General features: G+C 28.8%; 2 protein-coding genes across 2 annotated transcripts; both read left to right on the forward strand.

Moving 5' to 3' along the window:
- Positions 1–1,139: 1,139 nt before the first annotated feature.
- LOC111032799 (protein tilB homolog) lies at positions 1,140–20,343 on the forward strand. The gene is made up of 9 exons (XM_022313258.1): positions 1,140–1,245; positions 4,004–4,171; positions 10,463–10,637; positions 12,991–13,169; positions 13,296–13,392; positions 14,893–15,123; positions 15,365–15,530; positions 15,624–15,688; positions 18,397–20,343. The coding sequence occupies exons 1-9, from the start codon at positions 1,236–1,238 to the stop codon at positions 18,542–18,544; spliced, it is 1,239 nt and encodes a 412-aa protein (XP_022168950.1). The 5' UTR covers positions 1,140–1,235; the 3' UTR covers positions 18,545–20,343.
- LOC111032798 (transcription initiation factor TFIID subunit 5) lies at positions 5,496–8,562 on the forward strand. The gene is made up of 2 exons (XM_022313257.1): positions 5,496–6,719; positions 7,269–8,562. The coding sequence occupies exons 1-2, from the start codon at positions 5,808–5,810 to the stop codon at positions 8,370–8,372; spliced, it is 2,016 nt and encodes a 671-aa protein (XP_022168949.1). The 5' UTR covers positions 5,496–5,807; the 3' UTR covers positions 8,373–8,562.
- Positions 20,344–21,229: the final 886 nt, after the last annotated feature.

Raw genomic sequence — 21,229 nt, forward strand, 5'->3', positions numbered from 1 at the left:
GCTCTATTCTAAGACCGTGCCTAGCTCGAATTTATTACTAAACAATTATTATTTAATATTATTATTTTTCACGGTCGTTTTATGGTCGTAGTCGCGGCTAATATCTTCTAAGACCGTGTTGCGTATAGACAGAACCACAGAACCGATACTAGTCCATTATATCTTACTATCTTAGTCCGTGGCCGTGGTAGAGATTCATTTCGGTAGAAACTTCTCAAGATTCGTTGGGAAATCATACTATCTTAAATCTTGTTCATTACCATAGAGTACAGCATAAATATGCTCAATGAAAAAGTCATAATATTTTGACAATAACGTCGAAAGAACTCTAGAATTGTCATGGAAAAGTCGCTTAAACGTTTTCGTTTAAGACGTCACGTTGAGCTTAAGCTCAATTGAGGTTGAGACCACCGCCTATTGTCTACCACCCAAAGACCTATACTTTCTAGTTTCTATAATCTATATAACCTGCTTCTATATAACTATATTTATTATATTATTACGTTAAACATCTTGAACGGACACAAAACATGAAATCTATTAATTTCTCTAATAACTGTACTTTTAAGCAAACTCGCAACAATATACGTATACCCATAACAGTCATTACTTCCAACATTAAATCTCGTATCCACAAACCTCATTAAAATGATCTACAATCCCCATTCCATATTCTATTTGTATAAATCGAAATTCATTAAACTGTAACTAAACTGTAATCTACAAACTTGTAATAGCATGCACAATATGCTGAAACATATAATTATAATAAATTAAAAATTAAAAAATATACATATTATTCTATGCCACCACAACAAACGTTTGTGGTTTCGTGCAGTAGATGTATAACTACATAATAATATATATATATATATACCATATATGTACCTAATGGGTAACATAAGGACGTCTGTGGCATCTATATAGGTATCATACATAATCAAAAGGCTCTATTCTGTGGCATATATTTGTGTGTCTATGGTTAGGTTTTACAAGACGATGGTATATTGTATTACCGAGTATGAATGAAAACGTAACCATTACCCTGGTAGGTGAATTAGAACATTTAGAATCCCGAAAGTAGCAAGCTACTGCTCCATAGCAACGACTCGTAATTATTTATATAAGAGTATAAAAAAATGGCTATTGAGTTGTGAAACTATTGTCTATTACAAGTTACAGCGATCGATAAAATAGTTTGTTTTTTATGAACCTAGAACGAGTATTACACAGTTATGGCCAATAGTGAGTATAATATATTATTATCATACTAATGGATTGTCGTAATTCGTAGTTATCCAAATAAAATCATTAAAAAAACAATAAGTAGGTAGCAAGGTAGTAAGTTGTAGGTACATATTATAACATAATTATTGTACATTTAAAATGGTAGTTACTCGATACAAATATCCAAGGAGAAAAATACAAAATATTATTTTCTTCTATAACGATATTACGTCGGTTTATAACTTTATAAGAACCTATACTGCAATATACAGTATACAAGTTAATATTAATAAAATAATGTAAATAATATGTAACATTATAAATTATAATATAATCAACTATCAAACTCAAGTCAAGATGTATTGGCTTAAAACTTTACTGCAACCATTAACCAATATTGGTAATTGTAGGAAATACGGCATTCATAGGTTGAAGGTGTGTTAAAAAAGTGATTAGTGGGCAAGTGGTACTGCTCTGCTCAGGCACGGATTCGGAACACAGATTATTTGGGGGGATGAGTGACAAAGATAAAAAAAAATAATAATAATAATACATCTTGTTGGTACAACACAAATGCGATATAAACATTGATTATTAATTTTGCGAAATTTGTCAAAAAATTTTACTATAAAATATAATAGTATATGTTAAATGTTTCTAGCTCCTATATGACAACAACTTATAGGCATATGAAATTTTCAATTATTATTAGATTTTTTCGATTAACGTCTATAAGAAAATGTAAGCTCAGTAAAAAACTTGAAAATATAAAACTTAAATTGTTGTTAGTGAAAATTAAAAAAAAGTTCAATGTAAGTACACAACAATGTTTTATGAGCGTCTGAATATCAAATTTCGACAAAATAGTTTAAAATAACGAAAATTTGCAAATTAATTTAAGTTAGAGATTTATAAAAAAAATTATTTTCATACATAAGATTTATAAATTTAATGCTAGATTTCTTATAAGTTTATGTACCTTTATCAAAAAAAAAAAATTATTACCAGAAAGTCAAATTCAATTTTTATGAGCGTCGAAGTTGACATTTTTATAACATTGGATATTCACTCGATTTCTCATATAGCGGATTTTCTTATTTTGTTGTAATTCAAAAACAAATGGCAATAGACACTTGAAATGTACACTATATTTTTATTTCATCTATTCATATACTTGATAAAATTTTAACTCGTTTTAAGCTGTTGACGAAGATTTTCAATTTTCATTTTTTTTCTATAAATGTCAATACAATTTTATTGGTTGGGTTAAAAAGTATGAACATTTAATACAAGACTATATATTGTTACAATAGCAGTTGAAAAATATAAAAAATATATTGGCACTGTTTTTCTATATAAGCATTTGAAGTCAAAATGTTGACAACATTTATCAAATTGAAAAATGATTTTGTAGTTCAAATTTATAAAAATTTTAATTTAATAGCTAAGAAATAAATCTAAAATTAAATAATATAAATACAGCTTTTTTATAGTGATTTTAAGTTTAAACTTAGACGAAATCACATATTAACACAAAGAATAACAATTTTAGTCATTTTGTTGTAATTTGATTCCAAAACAGCTCAACTAAACCATAAGTATATATATAATATTTTTCCAGCATCACTGATAATTTAAGTTAATAAGGTAGGTACATATTATTACATAACACAATGTATGAATTTTAAAATTTAAATAGTTTACATTTATAATTTAGATTGGCCATTCTTCATCCTTTTTCTAGCATATTCATTCATAACTAAGTCAATAGCTATAGCTATATGTTTGTCTGTATGAACATTTAATAGAGCTAAGCCATTCGGCATTCAGCCTAGACTTAGTCATTATAATTGCGCATTTGAGCCATGTAATTTTTTATTGTATATACCTAATTGTAAGAGAAAAAATTCTTCACAATGCGGAAGTGATACGAAACAGCAGTATAAGGAACATTTGTTTCTATTTTATTCCATTACGTATTCTAAAAATTTATTTCTACTTTTAATACTAATTCTGAACTTGAATATAAATCTTGAGCATATATATAACATTTCAGCTTTGGTCAATGGTCATGCAGGTATCACACTATCACGTCCTCTTAATATCTGTCGTTCGATTTTTTGTACACAGTTCTTAGCGTATTGGCGTAGATATGCTCATCGGAAAATTCACAGATAGATTTTTTGTCTAGTGCTGTTTAAATATTTGCACATAACCATTTTATGATCCCATCTTTCCGCTGTCGCCTAAATCTGTATTTATTTGTTTTGTGTAGAATTAACTCTTTAACACGTTCTGATAGAATAATTTCACAGTTTTCCATAGTTTTCTAAAAACACTATATAATACTATAACAATGAGTGTGCTATTACTGCAATATTTAACAGAAATTACTTGTAAGTTGTAACATACCTACCACAATTTTAATACACTCAGAATTTCCACATTTCCATTTCCAGATTATCGAAGTATTGTTTATAAATTTGGTAACATACTAACATGTGTCCACAATCGTGTCATTTTCAGGGGTCTATTGTTGAAGGTTGAACTATAAACGTTCGCAATCGTGTCATTAAAAATAACCGCACCATTCGAAATCGTGTATCACCGGCTTCAGCATCCAAGCACCCCCTCTAAATCCGCCACTGATAATTAATAACAGAAGTTTCTACACATTTAATTTTTAAATATCTTTTGTGATAATAGCTCATTAAATAAAGATAATAATATTATATTGGTTATTTAATATTCTATATTATTTAAACATTTTTTCCAGTTACAATTGAACTTATAAGGAAACGTTCTGAACACAACGAAGGTGAGATCGGCACTTTAGAAGAAATATCTTTACACCAGGAAGATATTACTAAAATAGAAAATTTACAACATTGGTGTAAAGACTTAAAAATATTACTTTTGCAATCAAATTTAATATTTAAAATAGGTTAGTATAATGAACAGTATAATAATAAACAGGGACACAGGGTTGGGCAATCAGTTACACGACGTATTAAAATTACATTTATTTGTAGGTGTAACTTGTAAAGATGTAACTATTATAATAACTAATTACATAATAATTATCCTATAAATCTAACTATAACTTAAAATTGAATCTTGTATAGACTCATTGTTATTGTTAATTTAAATAATATTAATATACCATATTAAACTTCATACTTGTATCTAAATAAGTTGCATTTAAATAATAGACAATAATAGACAATTTCAAAATAAATAAGTGGTCAAAAATTACTCGACCGGTTTTTTTATGATAATTTCAAACTGTTCTCGAAGATATCAGGATTCAGGAAAGTTTATGGAGTATAGTTGGAACCACGTTCGAAAATTGGTACTTTCTATAATACTTACTACCTATACCTAAGTGCTATATATCCCCTCATTCCAATCCGTCACAGGCAAATTGACCATATCAATCGAATAAGTTCTCAAAGCGAGGTTCATCGGCACTTTGGCTATGAACCACGATTTAAGATATATCTTAAATCGTGCTATGAACTGAGATACCTGATACACACCATATGGCTTATACTGAAACCAATATACATCTATTTGGCTACTTAGAGCTATATTTGGCTTTTATTTTTTATTTTTATTATATTAAGTCGTGTTATACACTATACAGCTAGTAATTATTAGTTACTAATTAGTTAAACATTATGTTCATAGATATTAGAGAAAGGACGCCGAACTATTACTATTTAATATTTACTATGCATATATTATAAGTGTTCTGGAACATAGGTATAACGTGATGAATTTAAATGGTGGAAGGGAGGACTATAGCTTTTAGGCTTTAATATTTTGGGTATACAAATATACAACATACATAATAATAATTTATTCTAAAAATGTAACTAAAAAAAATGTACTAAAGCACCCTTCATCCTTACCTTGCTCACCCCCCCACCCCCAAAATTCTACGCATCTAGTGTGGAATATTATAAGATCATAATATTTAATAGAACAATTCAACAATTGTGTAACTAGTGATTATACTAGGTAGGTTAAAGTAAATTATATTTTTTCAAGCTTTCATGGTAATACACTATTATTGACTATTGTTCTATGCTATTATATCATATAATTATAAAAATATCATGTAATCAAGTTTGTATAATAATTTAAAACATGTAACGTGTAACGGCTACACTGTACAAACTCTATACTATGAAGAATATTCTAGTTCTTACGCTGTAAACACTGTATAAATCCTTATCATAAAAAATATTTTGTTTACACATTTTTAAGCTCATTTTTATTTAAACCATTCGTCAAAATTTTCAAATTGACCGAAGCAAAAACCGACTTACGTCTTACGTTAAAACTCAACACTTATTCTATTGATTAATTTTGAAAAGTGATTTAAATTTGAGATAAAATATCAAAATTATACGTTTGAACTTACTTTTAAGAAATATAATACAAAGTGCTTAAATAATTATTTATATTTTATCATAGAATAATTTGATATTAAATTATTCTATGATTTTATGTTTTGTGAATGTAACCATTATAATTAAATATAAATTTACCAACTAATAACATTGTTTAAGAAAATGGAAGAAGATATAAAACCAGATATCAAACCAGTGATCGATGAAGTCCCCAAAGAACTGGATGATAAAAAGACTAGTTTATGTGTTGCATTGAAAATTCTCAAAAAGTATAATTTAAATTCTACTGCTGAAACTTTGAAAAAAGAAGCTAATTTGACAGATTCTGCATATAATACTTCAGAACACGATGTTAATAATGCATTAAATATATTCAAATCTCAAGGAGATCCGTCAGTTTATGAGAATGCTTATATAACTCTATCAAAATTTGTTGAAACATCATTAGATATTTACAAACATGAGTTGGGCTGTGTTTTATACCCAGTATTTGTACACATGTATTTGGACCTTGTTTGTAATCGACATGAAGCTGAAGCTTTACAGTTTATGAAAAAATTTGGACCCGGACAAGAATCTTACTATCAGGCTGACATTCAAAACTTGGCTATAATTACAAAAAAAGAAGAACTAGACGATAATGCACTGATAAGCAATTATAAATCCAACGAATTTGTTGTTCGAATGTCTAGGGATACATTATCTCTTTTAAAACGGCATTTGAAAGAAAAAAAACAAACCGTCTTACTAGATATTGTCCAAGAAAATTTGTTCTTTGATGTATATGAAGGAATAGCTAGAAACAAACAACAAATTGATGCGGTGGCAGGAGGAATGATTGGGGAAGGAACTCGTCAAGACAATAAATCAAGAGTGTATTATGGGTTATTGAAAGAACCAGATTTGCAAACTGCAGCAGCGACAGTTAACTTAGATGAAGATGAAGAAGAAACACAAGAGAGTGAAAAACCAAAAAAAAAGAAATCAAAGTCTAATCCTTTATTATCTAAAAAAACTAAAATTGATCCTAATGCTCCACCTTTAGATAGAATGCCACTACCACAATTGAGAGAGGTAAATATATAAATGACAAATTTGTAGAACTTAAATAAATATTACCTGGTCTGAACTTATGTTAAATTAATTTTTTTTTTTTTAATGTTGGGGTTCGTTTGAAACATTTCAAATAAAATATATATAATTTAATACACATTTATATCTTTAAAATCTTGACTATTTAGTATCCAAGATGAAAAAATATTACTATAGGTTTATTATAAATTTATACTTAATAAATAGGTACATTGGGGAAATGCTTATGATGATTTTAAATTTTCTTGTATAAATGAGCTTCTTTTTTACTTACATTAAATAATTTTGTTTATTTATAGGCAAGTTTTGTATTTCAATTTTATTAATGAATATAAATAATGTTCATTAAATATTTTATTATCAAAATTACTACAATAATTTATTTTGTAGTAGAAGTATAATGACTTAATATCGACATGTAGTGTCATCCAAATTTTAAATTATTAAACTGATGGGAATCTTATGTAATCCTCACCAATTCTGCTACATACAATAATAACAATTTTTTATTCAAACGTTTGTATTTTTCAGATTGATAAAAAAATTAAGGTTCAAGCAGTTTTAGATTCTGCTAAGCGAGTGACATTAAACCATGAAACATTACCTTCTATTTGTTGTTATACATTATTGAATTGTTCCAATGCTGTGAATTGTGCAACAATCAGTGATGATGCTACAATGTTGGCCGTAGGAATGGCCAATAGTCGAGTACGTGTATGGAGCTTAGTACCTCAAAAACTACGTGCCATGAAAACAGCAGATCAACTGTTGGATATTGATCTGGAATCAGACGATGTAATGCATAGAATACTTGATGATAGATCAGCTGAAACCACACGTACATTGCTCGGACATTATGGCCCTGTATATCAAGTGTCATTTAGCCCTGATAAAACATTATTGTTGTCATGTTCAGAAGATTGTACTATTAGACTTTGGAGTTTACTATTATGGTCATGTGTAGTTGCATATAAAGGAAGTTATCATCCTGTATTTGATGTCAAATTCAGTTTACATGGTTATTATTTTGCAACTTCTAGTAGAGACCGCACTGCAAGACTATGGGCAACAGATAATTATCAGTCATTAAGATTATTCAGTGGTCATTTTTCAGATGTTGATTGTTGTCAGTTTCATCCTAATTCAAATTATATTGCAACTGGGTCAAGTGACAGAACTGTACGTTTATGGGACTGTGTTACTGGAGAACAAGTACGATTAATGACTGGCCATAAAGGAGAAATTTTGACATTGTGTTTTTCAAATGAGGGACGAGTTTTAGCATCAGCTGGCAATGATTGCAATGTACTTCTGTGGGACATTGCACATGGGCATTTAGTAGCTATGCTTACTGGACATAAAGGACCTATTTATACAATTACCTTTAGTAGAGACAGTACTATTTTAGCAACTGGTTCTCATGATTGTAAAATAATGCTCTGGGATTATTCAAAACTTTTAGAAGATCTCTCGTTAGATGATATGAATGTGCACAACCCAACCGTTATGAATAATAGTTCCAAGTACCTACTTCGAGCATTTGGTACAAAGAACTCACCAGTTATACATCTGTTTTTTTCAAGGCGAAATATTATGTTTTGTGTATGTTCGTTCAATTCTCCTCAATCAAATTAACTGTTAATTTTCAAAAACAAATATTGTACCACATTTATCTTTATGTTAATTATTTAATAGTGTTAAGTTAAGTACAAGATTGTATAAGTAACTATTCTTCTTTGTGGTATTTGTAAGTATAATTTATTTTCTTGAATATATTTTTATATATTTATAGTATGTGTAAAATAATACATTTATCAAAACGCAGTTGTGTTCTTTAACAGTAAAATAATATTAAGAAATTATTTTTTTATTTTATTTAATTGTTAAATTAACTAAATAGTATATATAGGTACTGAATACAAAATACATGTTATATTTTTTGAACTAATGCAAACTTATGTACCATTAAATTTAAGTTTATACATCAAAAAAAGATTTTATTGAATGTTGTACAAAATCAATTGTATATTCATATGATATATTAATAATCCAAAGATAAAGGGTCTAAAATCTTTTTAAAAAAAGTTATTTTTTGTTTCATTTATTTGAATAATTAAAAACATATTAGTAGGTATATTACAGTGAATAACTAATGACTGAAAAATAATAATTTTAGAATTAGTAGCATTAATTGTGAAGACACGTTGTTAGGACATCTTACTTTTGTTAATGTTTATTTTATACAACTTACAATAATACATTTTGAAAACCTGATGCATATTTAATTCAATGTTTTTATATTACTCTATGTTGTAATTGATATTATTTGTATAATATGAATTTATACATCACAGTTTTCTTATTTATAAAAAAGTTATATTTGAATTACATTCATTAATAATTGTATTAAGTAATTCCAAACAAATAAGTGTGTTTATAACTTTATGTATCTGTAGTCTGTACACTCTGGTAATAGGCAGACCCGTGGGCAGTGAATTAAAATGACCTCAAAACTATTTTTTATATTTGTTTTATGTTTTCTGTATGTAGTGTAGAGCGAAAGTGATGCTAACACGGTTCTCACTCCGGTCCTTGATACCACAAAAAAAAAAATGTATGTAGTGTAACTGATTTTATTTAAGGAATTTTTCAGAAAATTACCATTTTCCAGGTCTGTGGAATAACATATGATTATGTTTGTAAACCATATGGGGACTAATATATGCAATACATATGGGAAAGCGCAAATTAAGATAATATTTTGGGCCCTGGGCCTAATAGTAATAGTATATTTACTATCCATACATTATAAGAAACTTACTGCTAGCCAGGAGTCCACTATTGTTTGATATCCTTTGTCAGCTCCAAATAATCCAATAATATATTCTCATTAAATTAATAATTATTCTCTTGATAGATTAAACTCAATTATTTAGGTGTTTACTTCAAAAATGATTAAACAGTTCAGTTAACCCATATAATGATTATAAGCAAATCATATAAAATGCTAGGTTTCATCAATAGAAACACAAAAGAGTTCAAAAACCCTATTTGGTTAAAAACATTATATTTATGCAAGTAATTTGTAAGATCTAGGTTCATCTGGTCCTCTAATAATTAAAAAATATAATAATGAACTTGACAATGTTCAATATAAATTTCTTAACAGAATTTCTCATGCAGGTATCCAATAAAGGTACAGATAACTAAAGATACTGTCAATGTTGTTGAAAACTTCTTGAGCCTAGACTCACTGAGTGCCAGATGTAAATTAACAGATATCATGTTTGTTTATGATTTTTGAACAACCTCGTTGAATGTCCCGAGTTATTATCAGAAATTGGTTTCCGTATACTAGGTAGAAACTAGAGACACTGACAATTTAGATCTATTCACAGTGCCTAATTATAGCTTTAATAATGGTAATTATTTTTTTTTTTCAAAAGCTTTTGTTCTGATTAATCAAATCTCCATCAAATTACATTTTTTTCACTTCCTCGTAGTGTATTTAGATTTAAGACCTTAGAATCACTAAAATCATTGTATTAATATTAATTTTGTTAAAATAATTTTATATATTTTTTAGAATTACCTACTTTAAGCATGTACAACATTTATTATAATCTTTTAAAAAGGGCGATTGCCTGTATAGCTATGTATAATAAATAAATAAATAACCCATATAGAATATTGATACTTCCTAATTATAATATGTTTGATTTCAGAAAATTTGAACAAATTAAAGAAATTAGAATATTTAAACTTGGCATTGAATTGTATTGAAAAAATAGAAAACTTGGACGGATGTGAATCTTTAAACAAATTAGATTTAACAATGAATTTTATAGGGAAACTTGATAGTATTGGATCGTTAAAATACAACACACATTTACGAACATTGTAAGTAAACTCTTAAGTTATAATTTCAAACAACTGATTACTAATAATTGTCTAACACAACAATGGGATCATTGTATTGATAATTAGTTCCATCTTCTATGGGTACCTATAGGCTACAGATCAATAAATGCAATGGACACGCATTAATAATCTAAAAAAAAGAGTAATTGCTTCTCTAAATTCATCAAAAGAGGACGACGGCTTTTACTGGCCCAGTCCATCCCAACCGGGTAGGACAATTAACAGTGAATTCAATATAATGTTATGCTATGAAGGAGGATGAAGTCCCTTTTAAAAATGTATTCATACTTCGACCTTGTCCCCTTCTATTTTTTCCTAATTCAATAAGCATTGAATATTTATAAATTCAATATTTCAATCAATGAAATCTGAGCGCACGGTAGGGCGCCAGGCCAAGTTACAGCAATGCCAGTGTATCTTTACACGAACCAATTCGCTCTTTTTTCTAACCCATATATCTCTGTTTCTTCTTAAGATAAACTTTTGAAATTTAAAACACAGATTAATCTCTAGTAGCTTAAGACGCTGTAAGAAAATGAGCCCTTAATATTGTGCCATTTCAAAATGGCAGGATTTCAAAATTTATAATATTGTTACTGACTGACTGACTGACTGACTCACTGATCATCAAAATTATAAGACACTTCCCGTATAGGTAGAAACACTAGAAACGTTAAATTTGGCACAAAGGTAGATTTTACAGTGTAACTGAAGTGAAAAATCTAAAAATTAGAGTGTATATTTTTAAACGTATGAAGTGGCGCGCTTAGCACGCATAAACGTTTACTTTCAAACAGCGTTACAATATGGTAATAAGAAATTGTTTGTAGTTGAATTATATATATATTTATAAAACATAATCAGGTTTTCGCACATTTATTTTATTCAAATACAAAATATATAATATACTCATACAAATACAGAATATTTTAATAATATTCGTCGGTTTGCGAACGATAATTTTACGCGATAACGTCACAAAAAACATTGATGACAAATTGCATAATGCATAGGAGTCAGGGATTAAGTTTACCAAATGCTTTGTTAGATGTTGGAAACTCAACTTTCTAGTGTGGTCAAGCGCACGTGGCCCTCTCCAGGGAGTTAACTTAATTAATTTTGATCCCTGTCAGGTGAAAGCCAAGAATAGTGCCATTGTTGAATATAACCGTCTAAGAACTTTGTATAGGCTAGACTTAACAGACATTCCACCTAAAAAGGCTCGACGAAAAAAAATAATAGACCGTACTTGGGTATCTTCGCCTGGTATTGACAACGCTCAAGAATCCAATTTCTCAGCTCCTCAACAGAAACCCAAACGGTCTTACAAGAGAAAATCTAAGACGTATAAAAAAATTAATTTAAAAAAAATAAGAAAAATAATAACAAAATAATAACAACACGTCGTCCACGACGTTGAAGCCCACAAAAATAAATGATATCCCCAACAAAAACATAACAGTGAAAAAAGGCCAAGTTCCAAACTCCCTCCCAAAAAGTCGGCCTATCAAAGTAGTGAAATCTACATTGTGGCCAAGTCTGCTATTTTTTAATTCATAACCTCAATGCACTCCTATATTAAAGAGCAACACTTCTCTTTTATTTGTATTGTTTAACACCTGGTCAGTTTCTGAATGAGGAATAAAACATATTATCGAATGTGCTCACTTATGACTTACGAGAGTGATGGGGAGAAAAAGATTCAGAAAAAAGTAAAAGGTTTAGATTTCTTCTCAAAAAAGACAGCGAATCATAGTAAGTAGTGGTATCTACATTGCGGCCAAGTCTAGTTTATTCCTCATTCAGAAACTGACCAAGTGTTAAACAATACAAATAAAAGAGAAGTGTTGCTCTTTAATGTAGGAGAGCATTGAAGTTATGAATTAAAAAATAGCAGACTTGGCCACAATGTAGATTTCACTACTTTGATAGGCTGACTTTTTGGGAGGGAGTTTGGAACTTGGCCTTTTTTCACTGTTATGTTTTTGTTGGGGATTCACATTTACGTAAAATATCTTACAATGTCAAGTTATACAAACTGTTTTTTTTTGTTGGTAAGTCTGTATGGGAAATTAGTTATTTTGATATAAACATTCTGAAATAAATCAAGTAAGCTACGAGCGGTTTTCGAATTCATAGTTAGCTGATGCTAATGCTATATATACGAGTGGCCTATTGAGAGTTGAAGCACTAGATTTACTCACAGTAATAGGTAGGCACTTTACAAAAATCTTGGATACAGGAAATCTTTTCTACTCTAGCTGGTACAATTTTTCCTCGACAGACGACAGTGTTTGCACAAATCGTTAATCCTATGTTTTAATTTGTTCAGGTATCTCACTGGAAATCCCTGTACAGATTATGATGGATACCGCGAGTATGTTATTGGAACTTTACCACAAATTGACGTACTTGACGGAACTGACGTGACTTCATTTGACAAATTAGTCGCCAAACAGCAGTTATCAAATGTTTCACTTAAAATTATTGCCCAACAAAAAACCTATGAAAGTAAATGTTTGAAAATAAAATATAAAAATACGTATAATGAGTATCAACTGATGTATAATATACATTTACTGCGCTAAGTACTCTGTTACTAAAAAGTAGAATAATTTGAATTTATGTCCACTACAGATTTCAGAGTAAAACAAAAAAAGGCATCAAAATCTATAGACATCACTGAAGAAACTTTAGAAACATTCGAAAAAAATTATGAAGAAACAGATGAAGAGTAAGTTTAAAAGTAAATAAATAAAAAGTAACTTAACTGCTGGCTAAAATGATTACTGTAGAATGTTGATAATTAAATATGTAAAAGTGTATAAGGTCGTTAAAAAATGTATAAATAAAATAGATATAATATGTATAATATCAGTGGCAGCGCCAGGGAGGGCCTTGGCGGGCCAAAGCCCCCCTAAATTTGTCTTGGCCACCCCTTGGCCCCCCTTGGCTTCCTAACCACAAACAAACATTTTCTGCAAATAAGAACAATTTATAAAATTTAAAAAATTTAATTTGTTTACTATATAATATTATATTTAATAAATTACACTCTTTTAATGTAAATTTGTTGAAAATTATATCTAATGTTTAAGTGTGTAAATACAACTTATCAGATGTACATTTTTTTTAAAATAAGCTAAAGGGTGGTGTTGGGTTTTTTTTTAAAAATTTTTCTTTAAATGTACAATACATCGTATAAATAAAGAAATATATCTACTCCTTTAAGCCTATAAGCTTGTGATGGGGCAGAGAGTTAACAATAGTTATAATAGTAATAATAGTAATAATAGTAACAATAGTGATAATAATAATAATAATAATAATAATAATAATAATAATAATAATAATAATAGTATTTTAAAATAGCAACATTAGAATAAAATAAACAGGAAATTAGAAATTTGGATAAGTACATCATTTAGCAAAAGAAACAAAATTTCTTAATAAGTACATACAAAATAAAATAAGCATACGAATACAAAGTTAGTCACATTAGACAGATCAGTTCAAAGTTACAATACAATACAATAATATATAAAATAGGTAAACAAAAGACATCATATGAATATATAAGAGAGAAACGTGGCAAGATTCAAAATTTGTTATTAAAAAAATTAGTAGTTATTTTTAAATACATTTAATAAACAAATCAGATCAAAAACAATAATAAAAAATCATAAACACTGAAATCACTGAAATGCGAACTCTTATTTAAGGAGTAGTTAATTCTGCGAATAGCCATTTATAGACGACTTTTTTCTCCTTAACTAGATCTCCATGAATATTTTTTTTCGTATAAAATAGGTAGGACCTAAATAATCAACAAAAGATTGACCAAAAGATTTTTTTGAATATTTTACTAGCAAATTATAGGCTATATGAACTCTTAAATGTCTGTTTTGTTATTGACATTAATAACATTTTTTATTGTAAATAAAATTGCATACTTCTTGTATAGGTACCTTATTGGAAGAACACCTAATTTTATGTAATTCACTTTTGTTGAGTCTACTAAAGATTTTCTATTTAGTATTATTCTATAATACTAAATGTTTGTTGAGAAAAAATGTTCAGCCCCCACCCCCAGGAAAAAATGTCTCTTATAATTAGTATTATATTATAACTTGTATCGTTTAATTTACTTTAATTTGTGTCGAATAAACTTGTAGCATCAATATATATATAGCGTCTAACCACCCTTATTATATAAAATGTTCACAACTTTTAGTTTTTGGAATCAACCAAGTGAAAACACTCCGGAATGTCGCGTTGAGATGGCGCTTCACAGCAGACGAGCTCAGCGAAAGCAAGATGAAGTGAAAAAAACACCCAAAGAAGAAAAGTGGACTCCAAAATTATTCGCCGAAGACGGTCGTCCGTATAATTTAAACCAAGCTAAAGTGCCGTACAAATTGGAGAATGAACACAACAGATATGTTCTCACTGTTCATGTGTACAAGTAAATCAATGTTAAAATAACATTTTAAAGTCATTAAAAAGTGGGAGTTTTATGTTAATGATTAATTACAGTAAAAATAATTTTTTTTTCAAAAATGTGGTTTTCAAACGTCTTTAATAGTTATGTAAAAAATATACTTCCAAAAACAACTAAATAGGTATTCTTTGAGATGATGATATAGTTTTCTATTAAGACAATCGCGCTGTATAATAACATTTAATGCTTAAACATTTCCATTCAGGTTCATGGATACTAGCGAATTGGACTTAGACATTCAACCTACGTACGTGAGGGTCACGGTGCGGAAAAAAATATTGCAATTGGCTCTGGACGAAGAAGTAAGAGTAGACGAATCTAATGCGAAACGGTTGATTGGTTCAAAACTGTTGGAAATAACTATGCCTAAAGTAAATCATTGTCGTATAATGCCATAATGGATAGAAAAAAATAATGTGTTTATTTTTTACAAAATGTATAGGTATTATATTATTTTATTACAGGTAAAACAAATCATTTGTCCGGTTAAAAAACAATGCCCCAAGGACAACGATTTTCGCAATGATAAGTAAAGTAGAATTCTCGTTTTTCATTATTATCTATTTAACTGTAAAATGAAATAAATATTAATAATTTAATATGTGTATGGTAGTAGGTATCTAGGCCGTAGGCCAGGGATGGCGAACCTTCTTGTACCAGCGTGCCAAATAAAAATGTTGGTTGGATTTTGTTTTTTCTGTATGTCAACTAGTTCGATAACCCTTTAATATTATCAAACTTTTACAGTTTTACACATGTGTGTCAATAAAATAGTGTGAGCGTGTCATAGGTTATTAGGTTCGCCATCTCTGCCGTAGGGCCTAGTGTAATAATTATAATATACGGATTACAGACAAATTGTATACGATATTAATCACGATTGGATGAATTTAGAATTAGTAAATATTTCTAATACCTGCATGTTATACTATCAAACTCAATCTTTTTTACTCTTTTTAAAAACGTATGGGTTTATATAACGATGTTATTAATTCCAAGCCAGGCTTTTTATTATATAAGCAGACGATTTAACCAATATTTGACACACGTATAAAATAACTACGAGTACATTTACAGATATAATAATATCAATAGACTCCTGGAGTATCTACCTAAATTCTATCAATTGAGTTGTTTGCATCATAAACGGCATTAATTCATCTAAACTGATGTTATATGCTGTTAGTCAGTGTCGTGCCTAGGATTACGGTTTGCGGGTTATATCCCGCATCCCATCGATCCATAAATCCCCTTATGTATGTCTTCGGTACTACCCACAGTGTTCATTTAAAAGCATTATTACTTATAAAAGCCCACCCCCACTCCATTAGCATTTCCTGGGCTCACCACTGCTGAACATTTTCCCTTCTCCTCACTACACTACCACTTGCTTATAATTGGTGGAGAAAATTAGGTAATGATTTTATCGATAGTAGGCGCCGGCAAGTACTAATAGACAATTTATAAATTTATTTAAAATAGGTAATAAATAATATGATAATACCTACTGACTTTCAATAAATAATGATGCTATATCATGTACCCTTTCTATAAAAAAAACCCAAAATATTAGTAGACTGTGACAAATTAGGTATATTCATATATTTATATATTGTTAGGTATGACACGAAACGGTGGCGGACCACAAATTAGGAGATGTCCCATTTTTTTTTTCATATAAATATATAGAAGATTCTTATTATATCGAACCATCGATATCTCAAATTTTCCGCAATCACAATCCACAAACTCAATTAAAATCCCGTCGAAATAATTATCATTATACAATATAACTCCATACTTGCCTTGAACTTTTTGGTTTAGATCTCTTTTTTCTGTTCTCCTTGAGTTTCAACCACGATAGGTACTCTAGAGTCTAGAGTCTAGAATATCTTTTATCTTGGTTTCGGCTAAACAAGAGTTTACTAGCTGTAGGTAGGTAATAGTCATTAGGTACCTCAGAACAGGTACCTATATTACCACAGAACAAACAATGCTATTACGAATACCTATACTGTACATTGTGCAACATGGGACATTGATATATTGTATAGTACTATAGTACAAACAAATGGTATTTTTTGAAATAGTTGTCGTTTGATTTAGACGGTAGGCGAAAAAAAGTCCACGGAAATAAGATCAGCAAAAAATTTAAATATAAATATGAACTTATCTGTACATAATATACAGTGTTATAAGTTATAACTTTTAAGTCAAAAACATCAGGGGTATACATATAATAGCATCTTATGTATATTTATACTATATTTACACAAAAATTACACAACTATAAAAATATAATACAATAAATGAAGACAAAACAGGTGGTAGCATAATATATTTAGTCAAAAATTATTGTCAAAAAACATCAGTCTTACACTCTTACAGTCTTACGTGTATGTATACTACCTACATTTAATAAAAAATTACACATAATAATTTATGACATTATTTTCACTATAGGTAATATATTATTTGTTGTCATATAGGTACATGCGACATGGTAATTTCTTATTAGGAGTAGAGTAATACATGTGTTCACATTTGTATTTAATTTTTTTTCTGGGCTTTTTTCCCGCGATTCGGTTTAGACAATCCTAACACCTATATCTTGCATTGGATATATTATTATATTCTTATGGATAGTCTGATAGCACCTAAGTTTTGATAAAGAAATGTGTAAAGTATCTAAGAGTCTAAGACAGTGAACGCATTTTCAGATTTTCTAATATGTATAGGTAATGAGTTTTTAATAAAATTAACACAAAATAAATCATGGTTAGGGGGACGAGGTGACCGAGTGGTCTGACTCTTCCGCTGCGACGCAGGCACGCAGCCGGTCGCGGTTCGATCCTCGGCCACCGGGCGGCATTTTTCTCCGGACAAGTCGCGGTGACCGGAGAGCAAGTGCTGCCATCCCCCACCCCCGGGGCATGGCAGAAACCTACGGGTGCCGGGGTGCCCCATTCGAAATTCTGCCAAAACAAACACACACGTGTTCCCCCTACCGTTCCAAAAACCTACAAACCATCAATACAAAAACCTACAGTACCTACTAATAGCTAATGGCCACAGTTGCCGGGCTCAGGATCAATTAAAAAAAAAAAAAAAAAAAAAAAATCATGGTTAATTTAATTCATATTTTATTATAATAGCGTGTTCTTACATAACATCAAGTGTAACTGAATTATTTGTTTTGCTAACCTCATATATTACAAAATGTGTTCAACTTTTTAGTAAATCCAAACTAACGGATGAAGTATTTGATAGCCAAAAGCAAGTGGAATTTTGGAATATAACCAATTCACCAGCAAGTGTAAAGAAAGTTGGAAACCAAAAACCTAAAGATTTCGTCGACAATTCAGAAGTACCACCTTTAGAATAAAGGTTGGGCTCTTAATATCGACCACAAACAATCTAAATAAATTATCATTATTGTTCTAACTGATTTTTAATGAAGATATAGGAAGGTAATTAATAGAATGGATGAAAATATCATAATTTACTTTTTTTTTGCTGTAAAAAAAATACGATACCTATTAATACATTTTCTTAGTAGGTTATTATATACCTAATGTTTTATGTTATGTAATATGTATACAGTTAACCCGATGGTTACTTTTAATTAACCTCAATTATTACCATGGTTGAAGAAATTAGAGTTTATCATAATGTATTATTAGTTGTAATTTTGTTAATTAAAAACAGTGAAAATAATTAGACTCGATTCGGTGTTATACCTAATGCAATTTTCCACATTTTGTTTTTTTCATAATGTTTTGTACCTATCGGCTACGAACCATATTTTGGTGTACAAGCACAACGACATAGGTTTTCAATACAATAAATAAAGACTTAAGGAGGGTTCACATCTCTTTGCGTTGTGTAGTGTTCAGTATATTTAATGTATAGGTAACAAAATGCTGGTCACCCGTTACCTACAAGTTGAATAGGTGTATTGAACTCTACACGACACGGCGAGCTGTGAATTCTCTTTTACTCATTGGGTATGAACCTGCTACGACCTAGTATTTACCTACTTTCTTATAGTTAATACAACATGTCAACAAGAATGTCAGCATGAAGACTAGAAGGAGACCAAACTCCGCTTCTGATAACGTCCCAAAATCAGTCGCACGATATTAAACAGCCACAGGCTATGCTGCGTACTCTGGGTGCTTTAACCCCCGTAGTATACATATATAGGGCGATTATTCATGTATTTTGCGTTTTTTGTAAAATATATGCATTAATTATATTTTATAAGTCATTTTGCACTAAAAGAATAATTTCGTTATAAATTCTAGTATAAATTTGGTATACCTAAATGATAGTATATATTTTTAAGGGCTGTAAAAAAGTTTTACAGACAATTGATCGTTTTGAACTTCTTTAATATGGAATAAGAAAAAACAATTATTTTCATACATTATTTTTTTTGATATATAGGTTTGGATCATATATTTATTTACCCAGACATAGTTATAGTTTGTTCATTAAAGATGATGTAAAAGCATGTAAAAATCTTAAAATAAAAACTCATATTCAAATTTTGGATTCAAAAACTTTAAAAATGTCTCAAAAATCCTAAAATGCACAAGAAAATGAAAAATGATGTATTTATACAACTTCTAAGCCCAAGAGACTTTTTTAGTTTTTACAATTAGTTTTAATTGCATTAATATTTTTTTTATACCTAGTATTATGTTCATGCTCAATAGTCCAAATATAATTTTTATTTTTGTATGCTAAATGTAATGATTTTTTTTTTTAAAAAGCCTATTCAAATTAAAGTTAGGACTGTAAAATACATATTTGGCTTTCTTAGTAAATATTTAATAGTTTTGTTTACAGGTACCTAGTTGTTGTTAACTCATGATATGGGAATTAAACCCCAACAACCCATATTTTGATACCAAAAGTAATATTTGATTGTACTAAGAAAACATAAATTACTCGTAGGTTTTGTTTGTTAGTAAAATTCCTAATGTTTCTAAATATTAAAACATGTTTCCTATAATTGATATTACATAATCAACATATATTTTCCATTTTAATTGACTGTCCATGTTTAAACCTAAGAATTTAACATTATAAGCTTTGCATATATCTTTACAGAAATAATTTATAAATGCTTTAAATACACATACCTCCAGATGATTAATTATTTATAATATAATTTAAAAATTTGACAGTTAAAAAAAAAAGAAAACTTTAAATTGTATTTTTATTTTGAGTTTTCACTTGGTATTATTAAATTGTTTTTAAAATCTTATTTGAATTACAATTTCCTGTTTTTATTAATAAATATTTAGTAATAATTGTAAAATATATATAATTATTAGTATTTAAATTTTAAGTGCATTATGTTTTGAGAGCTTATAATGACAACAAATAATATTTTTTATTGTTTCAAGCTTACAGCACGTAAGAAATAAATGCCCTTAAAGGAAAAAGAGCATTTTATCTTTTAGGAAGAAATGCAAATTCTTTACACTATCAGTTTTAAGTTGTTTTTAAGTTTAAATGTAAATATGGATCATTTTTAATTTTCCTGGTGTGAAATAATTGAAATTCAGTTATTAGTTTTATCTATAAGTGTATTTAAAATATTTAGTATGAAATTAACATAATATATTATTAAGTATCCACTATTAAAAACCCACAGGCCATAATAGGCATTAAGCAATATAAAAATGTATATACATTAAAACAAATGTGTCAATTTGTATAAGCTTTAAAGTAACAAGAAGTAAAAAACAGGTAAATAAATAATTGTTTTTGACGCAAATTTGAATACTTCCTTACTATTTTTTTTTTAATGAATAATAAATTAACAACAAAAAAAAGGTGATAAAATACAAATAAAAAAATAATAATACTAAAAGCCAAAATGAATATAAAATAACAGTGTTAGGCCAGTGGAAATTACTTTATAAAATAATATTTGTATAAAAATATTTATATTTTATTAGTAAATTATATTAGACAAATTTTTTTACAGCCGTTTATGAACACTTTGAGCTTATAAGCAAAATCTTACATTTTATTACAACCCTAAAAGAATTAG

Source organism: Myzus persicae, unplaced genomic scaffold (assembly GCF_001856785.1).
Source record: "Myzus persicae strain clone G006 unplaced genomic scaffold, MPER_G0061.0, whole genome shotgun sequence".
In the NCBI taxonomy this organism is placed as follows: domain Eukaryota; kingdom Metazoa; phylum Arthropoda; class Insecta; order Hemiptera; family Aphididae; genus Myzus; species Myzus persicae.